The 23,188-nt window shown below is 33.3% G+C and overlaps 2 protein-coding genes across 5 annotated transcripts in view; both read left to right on the top strand.

Annotated features, from left to right (window-relative positions):
* The window catches only part of LOC149691650 (voltage-dependent calcium channel subunit alpha-2/delta-3-like), a 30,572-nt gene extending 10,359 nt beyond the window's left edge, over positions 1-20,213 (top strand). The window contains exons 7-37 of one of the 4 annotated variants that reach the window (XM_089869001.1): positions 331-388; positions 475-625; positions 1,107-1,271; positions 1,341-1,454; positions 2,122-2,200; positions 2,278-2,327; positions 2,412-2,495; positions 3,123-3,443; positions 5,211-5,237; positions 5,409-5,465; positions 6,071-6,175; positions 6,288-6,362; positions 6,438-6,518; positions 6,623-6,646; positions 6,724-6,795; positions 6,899-6,960; positions 7,069-7,148; positions 7,603-7,648; positions 7,735-7,883; positions 7,972-8,071; positions 9,737-9,769; positions 10,324-10,437; positions 10,756-11,008; positions 11,721-11,756; positions 11,830-11,892; positions 11,975-12,045; positions 12,118-12,193; positions 12,276-12,328; positions 12,413-12,637; positions 12,743-12,935; positions 16,081-20,213. In XM_089869001.1, the coding sequence (XP_089725127.1) occupies positions 331-388; positions 475-625; positions 1,107-1,271; positions 1,341-1,454; positions 2,122-2,200; positions 2,278-2,327; positions 2,412-2,495; positions 3,123-3,443; positions 5,211-5,237; positions 5,409-5,465; positions 6,071-6,175; positions 6,288-6,362; positions 6,438-6,518; positions 6,623-6,646; positions 6,724-6,795; positions 6,899-6,960; positions 7,069-7,148; positions 7,603-7,648; positions 7,735-7,883; positions 7,972-8,071; positions 9,737-9,769; positions 10,324-10,437; positions 10,756-11,008; positions 11,721-11,756; positions 11,830-11,892; positions 11,975-12,045; positions 12,118-12,193; positions 12,276-12,328; positions 12,413-12,637; positions 12,743-12,935; positions 16,081-16,197 (3,134 nt within the window). In that variant the 3' untranslated portion in view covers positions 16,198-20,213. The remainder of the gene's footprint in view (positions 1-330; positions 389-474; positions 626-1,106; positions 1,272-1,340; positions 1,455-2,121; positions 2,201-2,277; positions 2,328-2,411; positions 2,496-3,122; positions 3,444-5,210; positions 5,238-5,408; positions 5,466-6,070; positions 6,176-6,287; positions 6,363-6,437; positions 6,519-6,622; positions 6,647-6,723; positions 6,796-6,898; positions 6,961-7,068; positions 7,149-7,602; positions 7,649-7,734; positions 7,884-7,971; positions 8,072-9,736; positions 9,770-10,323; positions 10,438-10,755; positions 11,009-11,720; positions 11,757-11,829; positions 11,893-11,974; positions 12,046-12,117; positions 12,194-12,275; positions 12,329-12,412; positions 12,638-12,742; positions 12,936-16,080) is intronic. The other 3 variants (XM_089869004.1, XM_089869002.1, XM_089869003.1) reach the window with 3 other exon arrangements.
* A 673-nt stretch (positions 20,214-20,886) lies between these two features.
* Positions 20,887-22,608, top strand: Yod1 (Yod1 deubiquitinase). The gene has a single exon (XM_089868995.1). The coding sequence runs from the start codon at positions 21,284-21,286 to the stop codon at positions 22,253-22,255; it is 972 nt and encodes a 323-aa protein (XP_089725121.1). The 5' UTR covers positions 20,887-21,283; the 3' UTR covers positions 22,256-22,608.
* Positions 22,609-23,188: the final 580 nt, after the last annotated feature.

The raw sequence follows: 23,188 nt of genomic DNA, 5'->3' as shown, positions 1-23,188 counted from the left end.
TTGTCCCAAAAAGGGTGGTAGGTTGCGGAAAGTACAGTGGGTACGATCATGGAGCAGGAAGTACAGAATGGAGAGTCAAATGGGGAAGTAACTTGAACGGCATAGTAGTGTCTGTATCTCGCGCGCACCTAGCTCGGCGCAAGGCAGAGGAGCCAGACTTCACGTGATCCTACCTCGGCGCAAAGAGGAGGAGCCAGACATCACGTGATCCGTTAAGATTTCTCATTCGGTCCTATGATTAACCTTTTTGGAACAACCTACTGTATAATATACATGTATCTACTTTTCAACATGATTAGTAAATATTAAATAATAATTAATTATTATCAGCTGCCAAATGGAGAACTGGTGAAGACCCAGATTTATTCGATTGTCGAATGAGACCCTGGTAAAAACTGCCCCGAAATTCCTTCTCTTTTTAAGACCCGAAATTTGTTTTCTTTATCTCGTACCGTTTCTCATTATGTAAATTAGGTTCATCCAGGCTGCGGCTTCCGCGAAAGATATTGTAATATTGGTAGACGGGTCTGGGTCTATGACTGGTTTAAGGAAAGCCATTGCTAGAGATGTTGTCATGAATATTCTCGACACTCTCACGGATAATGATTTTGTTACAGTGCTTAGGGTACGTAATAATTAATCTCTTCTTATTAATATTTTAACGTGAAATCACGCGCGCCCATCCGCCCGACCTCGCTCCCCCAACCATTTTTTGGCGGGAAATATCCACGCGCCAACCATATATCCCATTTTGGCGCGCGGGAAAATATTTCTAACCCAGCGTAAGCGCGCGCGCCAAAGATACTAAGGTTTTCTCGCGTGCCAAAACGCGCGTGATTAAAATTACTTATAAGGAAAAGTCCCACGCTATTAATCTACCATAATACAAGGTTAAAACTTGAGAGGGATAGCCCCTGATGAGACTTTTCCTTTATTAAAATCGTTATGGAAACGCGCGCGTTACCGAAAAAGCGGGAAATAAATTGTAACACGCGATTTCACCCGAGAAACAGAATATTTTCCTATGAATCATTCATTGTTTCGTAGGTATTTAATGGATTATTCGATTTTTTTTCTCTTTTTTCCTTGTTGCGTTTTTAAAATAGTTTTCCGACGTAATACAACCTGTAGTTAAATGTTTTGAAAATGTCCTTGTTCAAGCTAATGAACGAAATATTCAAGAATTCAAAGATAGTTTGGATGATTTTGAAACGACTAATATTGCAAATTTCACTTTGGGCTTAATTACCGCTTTCGAACTTCTGCAGAAAGTAATTGAAGATAATTAAACATCGTCCCCCGTTTGTTCTTTAGGCTTAAATATTAATTTATTTCGATAGTATCACAAAAACTCTTTGGGTAGTCAGTGTAATCAAGCTATTATGCTTGTAACTGATGGCGCACCTTACACTTACGAAGAAATATTCGAAAAATATAACTGGCCCAACATTCCAGTAAGTTTCGAATAATTTCACATAAATTATACAGGGTGTTTATGAACTTTGAACTGTCAGTAATTAATGGGGGTGTTCTATGGACGATTTTGAAAGGGAAAGCGTAACTTCTGTGACACTTTTGGCCAGCATTTTCAAGTTAAAATTAGAGTATTTTACGGATGACCCCTTAAATTTAATTAAGAAACTGAACACATAATTAGTTAATTAATTTAATTAATTGTTCATCCATAAAATACTATCTTAACTTGAAAACGTTGGGTCTTAAGGCCAAATGTCATAGAAGTTACATTTTCGACTTGAAATCATCCAAAGAACATGATTGCCCTAAATTTCTGATAAACCTTTCCGTATAAATATTTACCAGTATAACGGTAATTAAAGTTATTAGTTAAGTTTCCAATTGTATTTCTAACTTAATCGAGAATCTGTATTTTTCTTAGAGAAGGCAACACCCAGGGGCAAACTTGATAATGTTATTCCTATGAGCCCCTGTAAAACTATTTGCCTGCAATACGGCAGTGTACTACTATATATATTTTTTAGTTTTAGATAAGACTCTAAATTATTGCCCTTATATATTAATTTCTGATAGACCTTTCAGAAACACCCTGCACAATTATTTACAACATGGGGGATAATAAGATTTAATTATGTCGTTAATTAGGTAAGAGTATTCACGTATTTAATCGGGCGTGAAGTAACAGACAACCAAGGAGTTAATTGGATGGCTTGTGCAAATCGAGGTAAATTTAATTGTAATTTAAATTAAATTGAATTTATTAATATGTATTAATTTATTTATATATTCATTTATCTTCAGGATATTATACCCATGTTGCAAACTTGGCTGAAGTTAGGGAACAAGTACAGGTAGAAATATTATTTCTGTGTTAATTTATGTATTTATGTTGTTAATTACGATCATTCAAAATGAATTAATTATAATTATGATAGAAATATATCCCAGTCATGAGTAGACCTATCGTCTTGACTGGTAATAACCCCTTTATTTGGACACCGGTATATGCCGATATTGCTGTGAGTACTAATTAACTTTTAATATTTAAATTTAAGCCTATAGCAATTGCTCGCGTTTTTAAAAATTTAAAGTCCCCTTTTATAATTTAATAAACGAACGAATTATTATTTTTACGGAATAAAAAAACAAACGATAAATTTAAAAAAAAGAAATTAAAAAAGAGGGGGAAAAATATCTTAAATTTAAGTTAATTAATTTTAAATCAAAAAAAAATATTTACTTAATTTAATATAATTTTTTTCATGCTGCTTTCCCTTGGATATGCGGATGTGAAATATGATATTTATTTCCTTTTATTTTTGATCGATTTATTTTTAAATCCCTATTTATTTATTTATTTTTATTTGTTTATTTATATTATTTATTGCGCTGGGCTTTCACCATTAATTCCTTACGCTGATTGGCTGGCATGATTATTATTCATTTTTCGCTCTCCCGCGGCGCTCGTGAATTTTATTCTGACGTTCTCGTGACTTTTATTATTATAACGTCATCCTTCTCGTGATTTAAATATATACATACATGTACACATTTTTGGTTCGCGCTCGCGCGCGCCTTTTCAATCACTGCCACCTCGTTTTCAAAATTACGTCGTTGATGATGATGATGATGATGACGTAATTTAGGACGTCCGACTAACTGATTGGATCTGGCAGGCTCGCGAACGTGTTAGAATAGGGAATGTTTTGAGGGAAAGAAGTAAAAGACAATTGGAGATGCTTTTGGGTCAGAATGAAATGAATGGCAATCGAGTTGGGGACGGAGATTCCGAGGAGGAACCCGAAAATGGCGGGAACGGTAATGGAGGAGGAGGAGGAGAGGAGGATGATTCCTCCTCCTCACCGTCTCCCGGAAATCAAAGCGAATCGATGCCAACTTTTCAAAAATTAATTCAAAGCGAGGCGGCAGCTGAAATGGAAATGGGCAGAAGACAAATTCGAAAAAAAGTCAGTCAACATAACAAACACCAATACAAACAAATATATATTATTTGGTTTTGTTTATATATTTTAATATATAGTTTCATATGTGAATAACAAATCCTCCTAAGTTAAAATAATTAATTTCCTCCCACGGTTTGCAATATGATAATCATCTAGAAGTGTTCCACCCCTTGGAAGGGTGAATCTTTCTATTCCTTCCAAGACTGAATGATTCAATAGACCATTCCATTTATTACATACAGAGAAGAGAAGTGAAAACACCACAGGGGCGGGGGAGGTCAACTTCTTGGGTTATTTTCCTGGCACCAAGAAGTGCCTCTAGGGGCACTGCGAGTTGGCTAGCCTCCCTAAGCGTGTAGGGAACACGCGCTAGCTCCGTCTGTCGTTGGCTCCTGGTTGGTACCAGGGAAATAACCAACAGGGTGGTCGGCCTCCGCCCCTGTGTGTTGGTTTCTCTGCAACATGGAATACGGTCTATTATGTAAGACTTTTCTATGACTTAGAGAGGATTATTATTAACTTATGATAGTAGTGTGTTTTTGGAAGGTTTTCAACGTGTTAGTATTATTAATTGGAAGAAAACAAATGCAAATATTTGCTATGGCATCGCATTTTTTTTTCTTCCTTTTAATTAAGCCTTTTTTGAAACCGATTTTTAAGCATACACTCCAAAACATAGAGTTGTTTTTAGTAAGAAACAAAAACATTTAAAAACCAAATAAAACACTAAAAACATCAGTCAAGGTAATTCATAAGTTTACCCCAAATATATTTATATATATATATATTTTTTCCCGCCCAAAAAAAACTTTTTTCAATATATTATTATTGAAAATTTTTCCCGCCTTTTTTTCTCCTCTGGAAAGTATATATATATTTCCCGCCATTTTTTACTCTCTTTTGAAAATAAAACCCTTCATCTGGCTTATGCGCTTTTTTTTTGGTATTTTTGCAAGTTTTTTGGCAGTTTTTTCTCCACTTTGAAATTTTTCCCTTTTTTTGAAAAAAATTGGTTAAATTTGTACAAAAAAAATTATATTTACCAACACAAACACACGCATTTTGAGAGAGCGATAAAATACCTATTTCTCTATATGATCTATCTATTTATGCTAATTAGTTCGTATTATTATTTTTTTCACGCCTATACAGGGTGTTTCAAAAAATGGAGGGTGGTAGAATCGAAGTACATGAGTGGGATGGTTCTATGGGGAAAGAATTTTGAGTGTCGAAAATGTTGTAACTTCTGTGACAATTTGCCACAAAGGACACCCCCTAAACAAGTTATGATTAGAGTGTTTTACGGACGACCCCTTAAAATTAACATAAGAAACAATGACTGAATGCTAATTTCATTAAGGGGTCATCACTAAAACAATCCAATCATAACTTGTTTAGGGAGTGTCCCTTTTTGGCAAAATCGGTCATACAAGACTGTACATTTTCGACCCAAAATTGATTTCCCGTAGAACCATCCCACTCAACTTCGGTTCTACTGTCACCCTTTTTTGTTACACCCTGTACTAATATTGTAGTCTTTTTCAATCTTGAGAATCTCTGTGACGCATTCTTAATTATTTTTTCTTTGTTTTTTTCCTCTTTCAAATTTTCACCCTCTTTTTTCACACCCGCTTTTCCTTACAAATTAACCTTAAACCATCTTTGTGTCAAAAAAAAAAACTTTCTATCCAAATTTATTTACGTGTTGTTATCGTTGTCTATTATTTTTTGTTTCTTTCCACCTTTGTGCATTTTTTTTAAATATATCAGTTGAATAATGACATGGCGCCTAGTAAGGTAAGTCTTTTTTCTTTTCTTCTTTATCTATATTTAATGTGGTAATTGTATTTAAATTATTGATTAACTTAATTAGCGAGTTATTAATTATTAATGTTCAAGGGGTTAAATTTTTGTTTTTAGGTTGTGTTAATTTTGTCATATGATTATTTTTTTTGTCCTAATATTTAGTACGCTCATCTTATGACTACCGTGGCTATGCCGGTCTTTGATCGGAAAAATAATTCAGTAAGATTATTTATTAATTAGTTTTTTTAATTAATTGTTCATTAGGGTCAATTATACCCTGAAAGAAAGAAATTTCTAAAATGATAGGTTTAGAATCGCGACTCTAGTCTACAGAAACGCGAATCGAGTTTGGCCTATAATTTTAGGCCTAATTATGATAAAAAAATTATCTCGGCGTTAAGCCTAATTAAACATTTCTCAGGCCTAATCTTAATACGAGGATAGCTCTTAAGCCTAAAGTAAGAATGAAACATTAGGCCTAATTTTAAAAATTAAGGTAATTGCTAAGCCTAGTTTGAAAGTTTTATTTACTTAAGCCTAATTCTGTAAACAAAGGTAATTGTTAAGCCTAATTAAAAAGACGTATTTACTTTGGCCTAATTTTAAAAACAAAGGTAATTTCTAAGTCTAACAGGAAGGAAGCGTTAATTTAGGCCTAATTATAAAAAAAACTACAATCACCGACCGCTAACCCTAACAATTAAAATTTCGAGTTAAGCCTAATTTAGGGTTTTAAAAACTATTTTGAAGACGCTATTGTATCTTCCGAAAGCAAAGTTACGAAGAATCCAATTAAATTTGTACATAATTTATCCTTTTAAAAGACGCCTGGCAAAGAGGGGAAGAGAACTCCGAACGCTAATCTTCTAGGAGTAGCTGGAACAGATGTTCCAATTAGAGAAATTCTCAAAATGACCCCTTCATATAAGGTTATTAACCTGTCACTATTTATCTCGCTATAATTATTGTATAAAGTTTATTACTCGTAAAAATGACATCCTCGTTCGTCTTTTTTTAAATCTCCCCCGCCTACTCCCTTAGCTTGGCGTTAACGGTTATTCGTTTGCTATTACAAACAACGGATACATATTATTTCATCCCGACCTTCGACCTTTGGTAAATTTAAATAATTTAATTTATTATAATAATAAATTAAAATTGATTAACTTTAAATACGATTATATTGTATAGTACCAAGACATGTTAAAACCCGGTTATGGAAGTGTTGATTTGAACGAAGTTGAGCTCGTTGATAACAAGCTTGGGCCTAGGGTAATTAACTTAATTAATTTAATTTAATTTAATTAGGGTTGCCTAAATAATTAACTTAATCTTCGAATTCAATCAAATTATTTAACTTCATTTAAATATTTTAGGAAATTGATGAGTCCCTAAGATTAGTAAGTTTTTAATTTATCTTGAAATCGTTATTAATTAAATCATTTAATTTAATTATTTAAATGAAATGAAATTAAAGATGCGAGTCAATATGATCGACCGCAAAATCGGCTGGAATAAGCTTGCAGTTAAAATTCACCTTGATTCAATGGTAATTAACATTCATAATTAAGTTTTATAATTATAAGTATTCGTAATTAAGTTTTATAGTTATAAATATTCATAATTATCTTTTTTTTTTCGTTTATTAATAGAGGCGTGTAGTTACCCGAAATAATTCATATTATTACGGTCCAATAGAGGGAACTCCGTTCACGTTAGTATAACGATTTTTCTCTTGTTCCCCTTCGCAATCATTTTTAATCACTAAATAATTAATTAATGGAACGTTTGATGAATGGTTTTTGTGGGGTTTTTCATTTAGGTTAGCCATTGTTCTCCCTGATCCGTATGGCCATTATCGTGTCCAAGGTCGGAAGGAAGTGAAGCGGAAAGAAGAAGATTGTGAGTATACTAATAATCATTTACCTTAATCAAGAAGCGATATCTAGTTTACTAGGGAGAAGGTATAAATTCGCGCCACATTTCTAGCTTTATCTCCAGTCCAAACGTAAGTCCGGAGTTAATTCCCGCCTTTAAATTACAACCAGCATCTCATTGGTTCTTGAAAACTCACGTCAGCGCGACGCGAATGACGAAAATTACAGTCATATTTTCCGACTGAGGAGAGGCTGGCGAAATAGCCCGGCCTCCTTTTACGTCCCCCCTTGTATTTTTAAAGGGGACTGGGACTATGGCGCGCGAATACTTATAGGCATCTTATACCTCCTCCCTAATAAACTAGATATCCCTTCTTGCCTTAATTAATTAATTAAAAAGTAATTAGGCTTAAGACCGCCGAATATAGATCACACGCGTCAAAATCGATTGATTTAATAATCTATTTAATATCTTTAAGGGACTAAATATTTTCGTGGCAATAATTGGAGAGTTCATCCTGATTGGTAAGTAATATTGGCTAAGCCTTGGTGACCACTTTCAAAATGGCGTCGATTTTTAATTTTGCGGGTTGTAATTTATGACGTCATAGGGTCTATTGCGATGTTTTACCCAAAGAAAATGAGCCAAAACAAAGTCCCGAAGATATAATCCGCCATTTCTTAAAAGAAGCACTAGGCACTCAAAATTTTAGGTGGAAAACAAGCAGTATTAGACCGCCAATACTCGACAAACCTGTTTGTGAGTAGTCTTTACTCTTTTTTTAGGCCATTCCTGCCCCATTTCCCTCCCCCTCCCGAGTCTAATTTGCGATTGGGTGTGTTTTTAGGTGAGAGGGAGTTGGTTCAAAGCCTGGTTTTTGACGCCGTGGCCACGTACGTTGAAGATAAGTCTTGCGTCGATCAAAAGGAACTACACGATAAAGTTGAGTAAGTAATTTTATTTACGATATCGACTTTATTGCATGATTTGGCGCGTTTATTTAGAAATGGGATAATTAACTTAATTTTAATTATTATTGAACTGTAGGTTCTGTCAGGAATTTTTTTTAGTTTAAAGTGAATGTTCAAGTTGTTTTCATTTTTGTAATTTTCCTAAAAAAACGCGAGTATCTTCAGGGGGTTAGATTCTGTTCGGTGGAAGAACTAATTGCAATAATTAAGTCTTAATTTTCTTCAATTAAATATATTAGGGAGGGAGTATCGTGGTCTTTAATTTAATTTTTATTTAAACTAAATTAAACTCAATAATACACACGTATATGTTTTGTTTGCGATGCTATTAATTTTATAATCAATAATTGTTGGAGTAAACTTTATCAGGAGTTTATTACATGGGAGTTACTAAGACCGGCCTTGGCGATGAAAAGCTCAATTACTTAGTACACATGGGGTTGAAAAATTGTTTCCCCCCTTTTAAAGTCGATCAGCTATGAGATTAGAGTGGGGGAGTATTTTTTTAAAGGGTATAGAGTAATGTCAGTTCTACTATGCAAACGTCATACCATAGAGTAGTGTCGGTAGAGGGGGGAGTAGACTGTGTATCCCTCCCTCTAGGCGCGCTTTTGTAAGAGGGGATACTGTACGCGCCTGGTAGGGGGGATGACACTTAGCTAAGAGATAGAAGGGTATGACGTTTGCATACGTAGAACTGACATCTAGCTCTAGCTCAGTGTCATCCCCCCTACCAGGCGCGTACAGTATCCCCTCTTACAAAAGCGCGCCTAGAGGGAGGGATAAACAGTCTACTCCCCTCTCTACCGACACTACTCTATTGACGTCACCATAACTATATCCAATCAAAACTCGAATTTAAAAGAAAACATCCACGAGCCTTTGCTTGTATCTATTTTTCCGTCCCCCCACTGGCTCGTGCAAAAAATGGCGACGCCCCTTTTAGCTAGTAGAACCTTTTTATATTATATTTATTTTGGTTTTCCTGCGGACAATGATCAAAAATTTCCGCATAACGCGCTACAGTCGCAGCCATAGAAAAATTCATCGCCAACGCCGTGTTTGGGACAAGAGGCTTCTGATGTGAACTTCGGTGGGGATTATAAGCTTCTGATTTTATTTATTGATATGCCTTTGAGGCAGTTTATAAGTTTAACTCCATCGCGAGTCCGTATGCGCAAATTTGCATCTGATTCACGCACATCTATAAATCCTTGCTTTGAAATTAATTTAAAAAAAAACGAATTTAGCTTTAAAACCTTTCTGGGATCGCTCTGAACAAAACTGAAAGCAGGCTTTTCGAGTTCTCCTGCATGTTAATTAAGACATGAACTGTTCAGCCTTGGTTTCTTCAGGGGTCAAAGGTAAGGGTCATTTGGGGGCGGGGTTTAAAAATTATACAATATTATAAAAAATAAACACAGCTCTCAGGATCAAGGTGAGTATTGTTTCGCAGTTTTCCCACGGTTATTTCAAGGCCTGTTTTTAGTTTACGGTTTACAGGTAAATAAATAAATAAACGAACCGTAAAGTTCAAGAGTTGAATCCCTACTCATGGTGGCTCATTCTTTGTTAACCTTGTACTTGTTTCCTTCCATGCGCACTTGTTTCTCTCTCTCCTTTTTTTAACGCAATTTAAAGCCCGCTAACTTTGCTGCTGGCTTTGATACCAAGGTAATATGTCATAAAGTACAGCAAAATAACGAAACAAAACTATTTGGATCAAAGTTTTGTTTGGGAGACGACGAAAAAAAAAATACAAGAGTTTAATTTTATACGTGCTAAATACTTCCGCGTCCTGAAATATTAGGCCTATTTTTTTCTACCCTAAATCTAAATTAGGCTTAGCGATATTTTGAAATAATTAAATATCCCCTCTATACTATTATACTATCAAGTAGGCGTGGTCAAGGTTATTTTCAGCCACAACATTATGTCCTTTCAGAACAAAAAAATCTTTATATTGGTCAGGGAATTTTTAAATGAGAAACGGTATCAACCCTGACCCTGATAGTCAAATAATTTTTACCACTCGACGACGACGTCATCCGCGATATAGCCAGTGATTGGCTACATTCTAAGAAGCGGTATGACGTCATTAGGACCCTTAAGAATTGCCCTTCAGAGTCTTTACGGTTGAGATAAAGAGCCCGGCGATTTAATTTTTAATTATAGCAGCGTTGTAATTTTGTACTTTTGGGTTTTCTTTATTCGGGGCTGGTTTTCAGAGATCACATTGTCAAGACGTACGGTATAATGACGACTTTCGTGGCTACGCGCAGCGGTCTATTACGTTTCGAGGATCATAGAACGGAAGAAGAGAAAGCCAATAGTACAGAGAAGTGCGCCCCTCCCATCATTAGCATACCGATATAAACAATTCCATTAATAAACTTGCTGAGAAACCAACACACAGGGTGGGGAGGTCGCCCTCCTAGGCGCCAACCAAGAGGCAACTCGGTCCCGAGTTCACTACACGTGGAGGGAGACTAGCCGACTCGCGTTGCTGCCTCTAGCGGTGGGTGCTTCTTGGCGCGAGGGGAATGACCCTCCCCTGTGGTGTTTGTGTTTCTCTTCTGGAATTAATGGAATAGTCTCTCTTTTTAAGGGACAGTCTTGTTTAGCTATAATTTTGCGTTGTACATTTCTAATTCGGTCAGACCTTTCCACGAAATTCACACAAGGGCGACTGATGAATTATTTTATCGAAGAGCGGTGGATTTCTACCAAACCAACCGTTCCTCCTTTGTTTTTTCGGTGCCCTTCGATGCGGGTACTCGAAATAATAGTCTGGTTACGGCCAGTCACGCCATTTTTCTCGGTTCGGCCAAACAACAGGCTCCCGCCGCCGTTGTCGGTCTGCAATTTATGCATTCCGCGTTCGCCGATGCATTTTTCAACTCCACTGCTAAAGTACGTCTACTTCATTAAAACCTCATTAGTGAAAACTACGTATTTGTATAAGCAGGAATGAATACATCTACTAGGAATAATTGTGACGCCGTATCCCCCATGTTAATTTCTACGCGGGTTTTGTGGGTATACCGGACTTGAAAACTCACTGTAGAGCTATTTCAGAGGGGGTAATGGCTACGTCACCAATGCTATTTGCCCATAGAGAAAACCCTCATAAAATGGCCGCCCTACACTCAAAGGCAGGCCCAATTCTATAGAGCTATTTCAATTCGGGGAGAAAGGAGAGATTTTGAGGCGGGGTTTCGCTAGTCCCCGCCTAGGCGCCATATTGTGCGGGAAATTTAGCATAGAGTTCTTCAGCAGCCCGCACGGCGGGAGGGTGAAAACCGGCTCCGTTTATTGGCAGGCCCAACTGTGACGTTTCCCCCCTTCAACTGATATAGCTCTATTCGTCACGCCTCATAATTTTGATGGCGTCTTTCTAACTCTGTAATTTCATTGGTTAGTAGCAACGCGAGTTCCTAGGTTCAACGCGCAGCGAGATAGATTATTTGTGACGTAAACTTCGTCATACATAATGATTAGTGTAGCTCCTCCCATGAAATCCGCATATACGTTTAGGAAATGACTACGTAATTATTCCTATCTGTATGAATTCCTGGTTTTAGTATAAGAAAGATAATAGGCTAATATTTTAAATTAATTACAGTGTATGCAAAACTGCAATTATAAATGCAGTGATGAAGTAAGGATATATTTTTTTTAAATCAGAATTTAAGGTTTTGAAAATATTAAATATTATTTTAATTATTCAATAGGAATTGGATTGCTATCTTTTAGATAATAATGGTTTTGTAATTGTATCGGAACAACATGGCCACGTTAGTTTTTATTCTTCTTCATTTAAGACCACTTTAAGTATATAATTAAGCATTTATGAATAAGTAATTAATTATATTACAGACTGGCAAGTTCTTTGGAGAAATCGATTATTCTTTATTTAACGCCATGATTGAATATAAAATATACAGACAGTAATTATCCCCATTTTTATATAATTTAAATAAATTTTTCAAAGATAATTAATTATAATTAAAAAATTGTAGAATTAAACTCTACGATTATCAAGCGATATGCCTTGATATCCTTACACCATCAGGGCCAGCTTCAATCATATCTAATGTAAATATAATTTAATCTAAATTAATTGCTACCTACGACGAAATCTATATCAATATATTGACCTTTGACACCCATTGTATAGCCGCTCAATGTAATTGCCAATAGTCTTTCATGGATTTGGAAAAGATTAGCAATGTAAATAATAACTAGCTTCCGTAGAATTTGGTATCGGAGTTAAGCCTATTTTTCTGTTTTTTCTATTTCTTTCTTGGAATTTAGGCTTATGTTGAAATACAGCGTATTCTCGCTGTGGTCAAAAGACGTTGAGGGTTTAGATTCTAACTACGATTACGAATATCCGTCAGAGGAGGACCGTATACAGTTGAATAAATCAAAACCCAGGCCTTGTGATAAAGAGTTTGACCTTTACGAAATGCAACCTGGTATATCCGACGAACCAGTTACTGGTCACTTGTACATGTGCCATACCAGTGGCTGTGACAAGTAAGAACCACATTTATAGTTATTGTTAATGGACGTTTACCCCGAAAACGTCAACATCCGGTTGGTGTGTAAAGCCTAATGCTTGGAAATGCGTGTTGATTGCAGGCAGTTTATAGTCCAACAAGTTCCCTACACCAACTTAGTGATGTTGGTGGCGTATACGATTTGTCCGTGCGAATCGACTTCGGAAAGTCTCGAACCAAAAGAGGTTATATATAACGAGTCTGTCCGATGCGCTCGCATGAAGAGCAACATATACCGGGACAGACCTAGCAACTGCGTCAGTAAACATCCTGAAGTAAGTCCACAAACTTATGCTTCTTCTTATTATTTACTTATGATCACGTTTTTAAGTTTTTTTTTTGGTATTATCTTGAATTTATTCCTCAGTAAAAGTTCGCGGTATAAAGCTTAGAGTTGTTTTGAGAAATTCAAACAGAATTAGGCTTATAGTTGTTCTAAGAAATTGAAGCAGAATTAGGTTTAGAGTTGTTTTAAGAAATTCTTAGTATAAGGACAATTAGGCTTAGAGTTAATTCGATAAATTCATTGTTTAAGCGGAATTAGTCTTAGAGTTAATTCAATAAATTCATTGTTTAAGCGGAATTAGTCTTAGAGTTAATTCAATAAATTCATTGTTTAAGCGGAATTAGTCTTAGAGTTAATTCAATAAATTCATTGTTTAAGCGGAATTAGTCTTAGAGTTAATTCAATAAATTCATTGTTTAAGCGGAATTAGTCTTAGAGTTAATTCAATAAATTCATTGTTTAAGCGGAATTAGTCTAGAGTTAATTCAATAAATTCGTAGTATAAATGTAATTAGGCTTAGCGTCGGAGCTTAAAATCTAGTTTGAAGGTAGTTCCGTGAAGAGTTAAGCCTATTTTGGTAAATATATTAAGCCTAACTTTAAGTTGAATACATATTCCGTGAGTTCTTAAATCAAACGGGGCACATATAGTGAAGCCAACATTTAGGGGAAACCAACTCAATGTAAAACCTACCAGCGCCTGTAGAAATGTTTAACCCGCAGCACTTTGGTGTTCAGGGGTCTCGTACATAATCCCCCTGGACATAATCCCCCCGGACAAAATCCCCCTATTTTGGATTTGCCAAGACTTTTTCCCCCCGATTTTAGACGCGTTTGTACAAAATCCCCCCAGAGAAAACGTCCAGGACAAAATCCCCCAAAAGGAAAACTGTTCAACAAAATCCTACCGAAAGGATCATTTTATTGAAAATCCCCCAGATAATAGGCATTTAGAAGTAAAGGTAAACGGAAGCCCAAATCCAAAGATTATCTTTAATAATAATGCAAATGTATAATTCACAAGAGTGAAAGGTATTGCAAACAATGTTCCTAAACCAAAAGAAGTAAACTACTGATTTTGTTTTAACTTATTTCCAAAATTCCAATATTTTGGAAAAGGCGGCATTTTATGGTTAGTCAGCAATATTTTGGAAAAGGCGGAAATTTATGGTTAGTCAGCGATATTTTGGAAAAGGCGGAAATTTATGGTTAGTCAGCAATATTTTGGAAAAGGGGGAAATTTATGGTTAGTCAGCGATATTTTGGAAAAGGCGGAAATTCGTGGTTAGTCAAAAATATTTTGGAAAAGGCGGCAATTTATGGTTAGTCGGCAATATTTTGGAAAAGGCGGAAATTTATGGTTATCAGCAGTATTTTGGAAAAGGCGGAAATTTATGGTTAGTCAGCGATATTTTGGAAAAGGCAGAAATTTATGGTTAGTCAGCAATATTTTGGAAAAGGCGGAAATTTATGGTTATCAGCAGTATTTTGGAAAAGGCGGAAATTTATGGTTAGTCAGCGATATTTTGGAAAAGGAGGAAATTTATGGTTAGTCAGCGATATTTTGGAAAAGGCGGAAATTTATGGTTAGTCAGCGATATTTTGGAAAAGGCGGAAATTTATGGTTAGTCAGCGATATTTTGGAAAAGGCGGAAATTTGTGGTTAGTCAAAAATATTTTGGAAAAGGCGGAAATTTATGGTTAGTCAGCGATATTTTGGAAAAGGCGGAAATTTATGGTTAGTCAGCGATATTTTGGAAAAGGCGGAAATTTATGGTTAGTCAGCGATATTTTGGAAAAGGAGGAAATTTATGGTTAGTCAGCGATATTTTGGAAAAGGCGGAAATTTATGGTTAGTCAGCGATATTTTGGAAAAGGCGGAAATTTATGGTTAGTCAGCAATATTTTGGAAAAGGCGGAAATTTGTGGTTAGTCAAAAATATTTTGGAAAAGACGGAAATTTATGGTTAGTCAGCGATATTTTGGAAAAGGCGGAAATTTATGGTTAGTCAGCGATATTTTGGAAAAGGCGGAAATTTATGGTTAGTCAGCGATATTTTGGAAAAGGCGGAAATTTGTGGTTAGTCAAAAATATTTTGGAAAAGACGGAAATTTATGGTTAGTCAGCGATATTTTGGAAAAGGCGGAAATTTATGGTTAGTCAGCGATATTTTGGAAAAGGCGGAAATTTATGGTTAGTCAGCGATATTTTGGAAAAGGCGGAAATTTATGGTTAGTCAGCGATATTTTGGAAAAGGCGGAAATTTGTGGTTAGTCAAAAATATTTTGGAAAAGACGGAAATTTATGGTTAGTCAGCGATATTTTGGAAAAGGCGGAAATTTATGGTTAGTCAGCGATATTTTGGAAAAGGCGGAAATTTATGGTTAGTCAGCGATATTTTGCAAAAGGCGGAAATTTATGGTTAGTCAGCGATATTTTGGAAAAGGCGGAAATTTGTGGTTAGTCAAAAATATTTTGGAAAAGACGGAAATTTATGGTTAGTCAGCGATATTTTGGAAAAGGCGGAAATTTATGGTTAGTCAGCGATATTTTGGAAAAGGCGGAAATTTATGGTTAGTCAGCGATATTTTGGAAAAGGCGGAAATTTATGGTTAGTCAGCAATATTTTGGAAAAGGCGAAAATTTATGGTTAGTCGGCAATTCATACTATTTTCTCCATCATTGGTTCCGCTTTTCCTCGTAGGGGGAATACTACTATTTTTACTACTATCCTACTAGAAATATTTCCACTGTGGAAAACGACCTCTAAAATAGGAAGGACCCCTGAAGGGTTCGTCTCCAAGGTGGGGATTTCGTTCCGTAAGCGGGGGATTTTGTCTCCAATTTGGGAGGGATTTTGTCTCCAGTTTGGGGGGATTTTGTCTGCAAATGGGGGATTTTGTCTTATGCCCATTTGGACGGGGGGAAATTTTTGGGGGGATTATGTCCAGGGGGATTATGGGAGTCACCCGGTGTTCAGGGCAAAGCGATTTCCAGGGGCATGCCCCTGTACGAAAAATATTAAAAATCGTTTAAACAACACATTAGAAATTAAGCAGCCTTGATGTTTAGGCTTAAGGAATGCGTTTTAACTAAGCCTTTGCTTGGTATCTTTTTTTCTGTGTAATTTTAGGAGGGAGGTATAGGAGAGTGCAGTAATCGTTCGTTCAAACAGGCTTCCATATACACAATGACATGGGCATCAGCTTTGCTCGCCTCCTTTATAATTCGTAGCTTAATACTTAAGTGAAATACTTAATACTCATGGATTAGACTATATATATACTCGAAAGAAAGCAAAAGTAAAAAAAAAACAAAATAAACAGAAACAAATCTTCTTCAAAATAAACAGTCAACAACAATCCAAATAAATAATGGCCTCTATATACCTTAGTACCCCCTATCCCCCAAATTTATTAAATACAATTAATTAAGCCCCTCCCCATTTCCCAGGTGGATAAAAATAATTAATTTTAATTATTTCTATCCCTCCGAGACAATTAATTAATTAATTAATTAATAAATAAATTCCACTCCGAAATTCACGAAAAACGCTGGAAAATTTTGGGAGTAAATATTATATATATATATACAAATTTGAAATTTGAAGAATTCAAACAAACAAACAAACAAAACCCTGGTTGTGACACGCAATTTTTTCTGATGAAAAACATAATAATAATTAAGAAAAAAAATTATAATACGGTACCACAAGGAACAAATAATTAATATTTTGTTCTTTGTTTATGGACAAACAAACAAACACGTTTTTTGGTTAAGTGTTGATAAACAAAAAGTTTTTTTAAACTTTTTTATATTAACAATCAATATTTATAAATATAATCTTTGTTTTTTGGTAAACGCCGCTTAATTATCCCCCATTTTAATTTTAATTAATTTTAATTAAGTTCATTAAATCACTTGAAGTCAGTCAGTTTTTCACCAATTTTAATTTTTTTTTAAAAAAAAAATAATCGGAAATTTCTAGTGTCTTTGTAAAAAATGCCTCAGGAATGTTAAACATCGTCGTTATTTAAATTAAATGCCAGAACCAAATAAAAAAAATTAAATAAATAATCGGGTTTTCTAGATATGATTAAATATCAATGGGTGAAAAAAAAAATTTCTCACTTTTGGTGCTACGTGTGTCCACTTTTACGATAAACGATAAACAACAAACAACAACAAATCAAGTTGATAATAATAATAATTATTAATGCCACTTTTTTTTCAGTTTTGGTTTTTTTAGCTGCTTTTTAAGTTTTTACATAAAACAAAGAAAGATATATCCCTAAAAAAAAAACAATTCCTTAATTGATACGTCTCGTTTGTAAAATTAAATGGTTAATATTTATAAATATAAAAAAAGAAAACAACCTGCCATAGGTTATATTCTATGAAATATTATACTTAAATAAATAATTAAATAATCGGTATATTTAAAATTAAGTAAAATTGAACTAGGGAAAGAAATAAAAAAGCTCACTAGATAATTATAATTTAAATATAATTAATTTATTTAACACGTGGCTGATGTAAAAAATTAACAGAGAAAGAAACATGGTTTTGCAGAGAAATTTATTACATATCAAAATATAAGTGAGTTTCGAGAGGAAAAAATAACCACATCAACAACAACAACTTGATATTTTAACTTTTCTCGGACATTTTATTTAATTTTTAAGGGTTTAAGATTAAAATCTAATTTAAATTAAATTAAATTAAATTAAATAATATTATAAAATATTAGAAATTAGATTTTAAAAAATAAATATTTTGGGGATACGTAAAAAAAACAAAAACAAAAACAAATTCAACTGCAATAATTTTTAAGAAAAACAATTGGAAAATATTAAAAATTTATGGGGATTGAAAATGTGTAACTTTAGACAAATCATTTTAATACAAACAAAATTTAATTTTTATTTTAAATTTATGTAGGTAAAAAAACATACATTTTTAAAAACAAAATAAAATAATCAATAATACTTATTAATAATAATAAATAATAAAAAATAATAATAATAATAATAATAATAATAGAAGATCTCTAAAAAACATATCATTGTTTAATATTAAAAATTATTAGGGTAAATATAAAAAAAATAAATAAATAGGAAGAAAAAAACAAAAAACAATCCCAGTTGCTTAATTTTTAAATTGCCGCATATCAAAAATAAAATTAATTAAATGATTTAATACACCTCACTTTAAAAACAATTACAAATTTATAAAAACAAAAATGTGTTGTCTTAAAAATACTAAGATGCCAAAAAAAATATTAATTAGTAAAATAAAATTAACAAGAAAAAAACCCACATTTATTTGTTTTTATAATAAATAAAATATGAAATAAGAATTTTGAAAAAAGATAACAATGAAAGTTTGTAGGAACATATCTATAAGGAAAATCTTTTCGTAAACAAACAAACAAACAAATTAATTAATAATTAAATAATTAAGTAATTCACCGAAATTAAAGCTAAAAAAGTTAATTAAAAATGCTTTAAACGTGTTATTATTATTTGTTTGTTTTATATAACTTCGGTGGGTATAATAATTTTTAAAAACCAAAAAAAAAAAAATTAAATAAAACTTTTAAAACGAAATATTACAAATCAGAAAAACAAAAATTGTAAATATTTGTAGAACCTTGAACACTTCTATATATATATATACATACATTAGCTTCTCACGCAAATTAAACCACACGTCGTAATTAATTTAATTATAATTAATTTTTAATTAAATTAAATTAAATTAAATTAGTAATTAAATAAATAAATAATTTATGTATAGGCATTTTTTTTTTCTTTTATCGCCATTGATGTTAATTGGTATGTTTATTTAATTTAATTAATGTAAAATATTAGGTTTTTTATTGGTGTAAATAGGCTGTTGGATATGAATACAAAAAAAAACACAAATAACAAAAAATAAACAAAAACCTCTTGTACAATGTACATAAACTCCTGAGATTAATTTTGTGGTTTAACTGGAATAGCTTGTGTTTTAAAATATAGTTGTTATTGAAGTAAAAAAAAACAAAAGAAAATAAAAATTAACCAAAAAAAATAAAATAAATAAATAATTGGTGATAACAAAAAAATAAACAACAACAAACAAACAAAAAGTGTTGCTCTACATTGAACAATATTAGGTTTAAATACAATTAAAGAAAAACAATTAAGGGATAAAAATATATGAATTACTAATAATAATTAAGCACTCAATCATGTTTTAATCACTAACACGTTGCATTATCAATTTATCATGAAAAACAAACAAAATAATTAAATATTGCTTCCAGTTTTTTTTATATTTAATTACCAATTTAGTTAAATTAAATTAATTTAATTAAACCTTTTAAATAACCCTATTCTACATTCCTGAATAATTAATAAACTACAGTGATAAAAGGAACTTCAATTCCTAAAAGGACTAAAAAAACAAAATACATAAATATCTTAAGAATTGGCCAATTTTAGGAATTAATAAAAAAATAGGCCATTTTTTGAAACATTTTCAAACGTAATTTGAATTTTTAAAAAACACTTTTCCAGACTCGCTTATTGTTATTATATAAGTCTGGAAAACAATATGTTATTGGTTTTTAGTCCTGTTAGGGATATAAGGTCCTTGCTTTTAAATTTAGGAAAAAAATTTTGCATAATAGTAATTAATAGAATTAACTAAATAAAATAATTGTAGTTGATAGACAAACATATCATATTTTCGTTTTGTAAATCAAAGGGGAAAAAATTTACAATAAATACTTAAAATTAATGAAAGAAATTAAAATAAATAAAAAAAATGAGTGTAAAATCCTTGACATTAAACGTTTAGATAAAAAAAAATTAAGGAAAAAAAATTAATGTAGCTTATTAAAAAAACAACCACTTTATAATTAATTTTAATAATTTATTTCGTTTAATACATAAATTTAAAATTTAAGTTTTTCTTTCATTAGGTAAAAACCGTATATCAAAAAAAATTATTAAAAACCACTGAGCAACAATGTTATTTAAATTGATGAGTGCCTTCTAATGTGTCTTTAATATATTTCATAACATTGGCATTTTATTTTGTAAAATTTGGTTTCATCTGGATTATATTTTCAAAGTTTTTCAATTTTACGTGGCTCCTTGTAAAAATTCAATACAAAAAAAAAGACAACAAAAAATCAAGAGAAAACAAATGAAAAAATGGGGTTTTTTTAATAGCATGTAACTGGTAACATCAGAATAAATTCATTTCCAAACTGTCATAGATAATACAGGCGTAATTTCTTTATTTTAAACGATAGAGTGATTTCTTCTACAGTTATACGCGCTATCCAGGGTACAAAGGTATAATTCATCCTATTCCTTAAAGGGAGGGTGAAGTGGAAAATCAAGTGATTTTTTATCAATTCTACAAATTATAAGAGTAGTCTGCATAGTGAAACATTCAGGAAATACTTCCGAATGATTTTAAAATTCAAATTAGGTTCAGATTTTTAAGGATAATTTTAAAGAAGGTCCTCCGACCAATCGCGTAACGCCCTGCCTTTTTTATTAACAAAATTCTCGTGGCACGCTCCATGTCTCGCGCCACGATTATCACGTCGCGCGCGAATTTTATCAAATTTCGTGATAAATTTCATTTGACACGGAACGTGCCACGAGAATATTGTTAATAGAAAGGCAGGGCGTTACGCGATTGGTCGGAGGTCCTTTAAAATTATCCTTAAAATCTGAACCTAATTTGAATTTTAAAATCATTCGGAAGTATTTTCTGAATGTTTCACTATGCAGACTGGTCTTATAATTAGTAGAAGAATTGATAAAAAAATCACTTGATTTTCTACTTCACCCTCCCTTTAAAAGGTTCATATTTTTTCCAATAGACGGCGCTGGTAGCATAATTATCAATAGAGATCTATTTTTGGCCTACTTTTTTGAGGAGGCGGAAAGTCGGGGGTCGAAACTCGAAAAGCGAAAGAATGTGAAATTTTGTTGTTGGTTTTTGGTTTTATTGTCGATTTAAATGATATTTCGCACTTAATTTCGTTAAAAATTACTTGAAAACAGCCTATTTTCAGTATTATTTACTCGGATATCGTGGAATAGTTGGTAAATCTAGGTTGCAAGGCAATTATTTCATTATTTACCTAAGCCTTGGTTAATAATTTTAAGTCAAGGTTGGATTTGTGCCTGTGTTATTGTGTAAAAGAAGTTAGTGATTGCGTATAACGAATTATGACGCAAGTTTTATGATATTAACGGCGTGTTTTGAATGAAACAATATTTATTTGCGGAGGTTAAGCTATAATATAAAGAAATTTTACGCGAAAGATGGCTGCTAAGACATTGAACTTGAGATGCAAATCCAAGTTAGGACAATCAGTTTTGAGTTCAATTACCGATGATATGACTGTTGAGGAATTTAAAGGAATCCTCTACAGCGTAACTGAGATTCCTTCTGACGATGTGAAAGTGTTGGTTGGATTCCCTCCCCAAGTTCTTGATCTCTCAAATGGAAATCAAACATTGGCACAACTTCCCCTACACTCCGGTGAAACGCTGATTGTTGAAAGGAATTTCAACAGGAATGAGGTTGCTACCACTGCAACCCCAAGTGCTAAACCCATTTCTAGAGTTCAAGATACGCAGAGGCTCTCAAACATGTCTATAACCAGTCATGGTCAAAAGCAAATTGGATTTCTTATGAGAAAAGTTGTTCCAGCCAACAATTCTTGCCTTTTTACCAGCGTTCATTTTTCTATAAATGATGGTGATTTTGATACAACTGCGGGGATAAATCTTAGAGAAGTAATAGCCGCTGTTGTAGCTGCTGATAAAGAAACTTATAATGAAGCTGTACTTGGAAAACCAAACAAAGATTATTGCCAGTGGATTTTGAACGAAGATCATTGGGGTGGAGCCATAGAACTGTCTATTCTAAGCAAATTCTACGGAGTAGAGATTGTAGCCGTTGATACTCAAAGTGGTTACATCCATCGTTTTGGAGAAGTTGAAAACTATGAACAGAGAATACTTTTGATTTATGATGGGATTCATTATGACCCACTTTTATTAGAAGCCGCTGATGGGAGTGGTTTGATTAGGACTAAATTCCCCGTTAGCGATACTTCAATTTTAGACAAGGCATTAGAATTGGCCCATGAAGCTAAAGCCAGCCGACAATTTACTGATGTGGCCAGCTTTACTCTAAAATGTATGATATGTCAAGTTCGTCTTCAAGGACAAACTGGAGCCCAGAAACACGCGAAAGAAACTGGTCATTGTAATTTTGGAGAGATTTGATAGGGTTTCTTTCCCCCCCCCCCCATCTCATAAATTAATTAATGATTAAGCTTATTGTAAAAAAAAATTAAACACCTGTTATGCTATATTTTAGAGTGATGCTGAGTTTTAATATGTTTGTAATTACAAGATTAATTTACAACTCAAAAACAGTAAAACAAATAACTATTGAAAAAGATTCATTAGGATTTAATTCCAAATTAAAATAATGAATAATACCAAATTATTGGCAATTAGCCTTATTTATTTTGACTTGCTCTTAGTGGGTTTGGAAATAATATAAGCCTTTTTTTTCAGTTTTGTGTAACATTTAAAAAAATAAATATATTGGTATGACCAATTTTAGGCTGAAACATTATACTTTTATTCATCATTTAAGTGTTCATCCCGACAATTACGTCATTTTTGCAAGATGATGCGATCCAAGGGATAAAAGAGGAAGCGGATACTTCAACCTATCCACCTTTTCAATCGAAGCCCAGTGCCAGCTCATACCCTCTTCCTACTCCAATAACAATTTAAGCTTCACGCAGGCTTGTATGCGTCATCAATGAAAAGCCCCTATAATAATGCTCGGTCAAAGGCAGGCGTCGGGTCGCCTAGGGTTAAAACGTAACCTAATTGCAAAAACATCGTAACTCGTAATACGAAGATCGGGATTTAGCACGCTTGAAAGTTACGTTGTTTTGGAATTGAGCTTTCAAACGCTTCTGAATAACGGGGAAAGTGAATCATTTACCCTCCCCCAAAATGCAACTCTGGGTCAGAGCCAATATAAACCGAGTAAAGACCCAACTTCATTATCGTGTTTCACTTTAAAATTTTCACTGCAAAATTAAGTAAAATCCTAAGTTATGGTGCAAATAATGAGAGTGTATTTTGTTTATTTTATTACTAGATTTTTTTCCCATAGGCGCCGGCTTTAATCAAAAT

Source organism: Phalangium opilio, unplaced genomic scaffold, assembly GCF_054372755.1.
Source record: "Phalangium opilio isolate 3A_F unplaced genomic scaffold, DU_Popi_V2 ptg000025l_1, whole genome shotgun sequence".
Lineage (NCBI taxonomy): Eukaryota > Metazoa > Arthropoda > Arachnida > Opiliones > Phalangiidae > Phalangium > Phalangium opilio.
This window is presented reverse-complemented; position numbering and strand designations above follow the sequence as displayed.

What these genes read in the sequence shown, in the direction of transcription:
- Yod1 (XM_089868995.1), top strand. Translation starts at nt 21,284, where the DNA reads ATGGCTGCTAAGACATTGAACTTGAGATGCAAATCCAAGTTAGGACAA.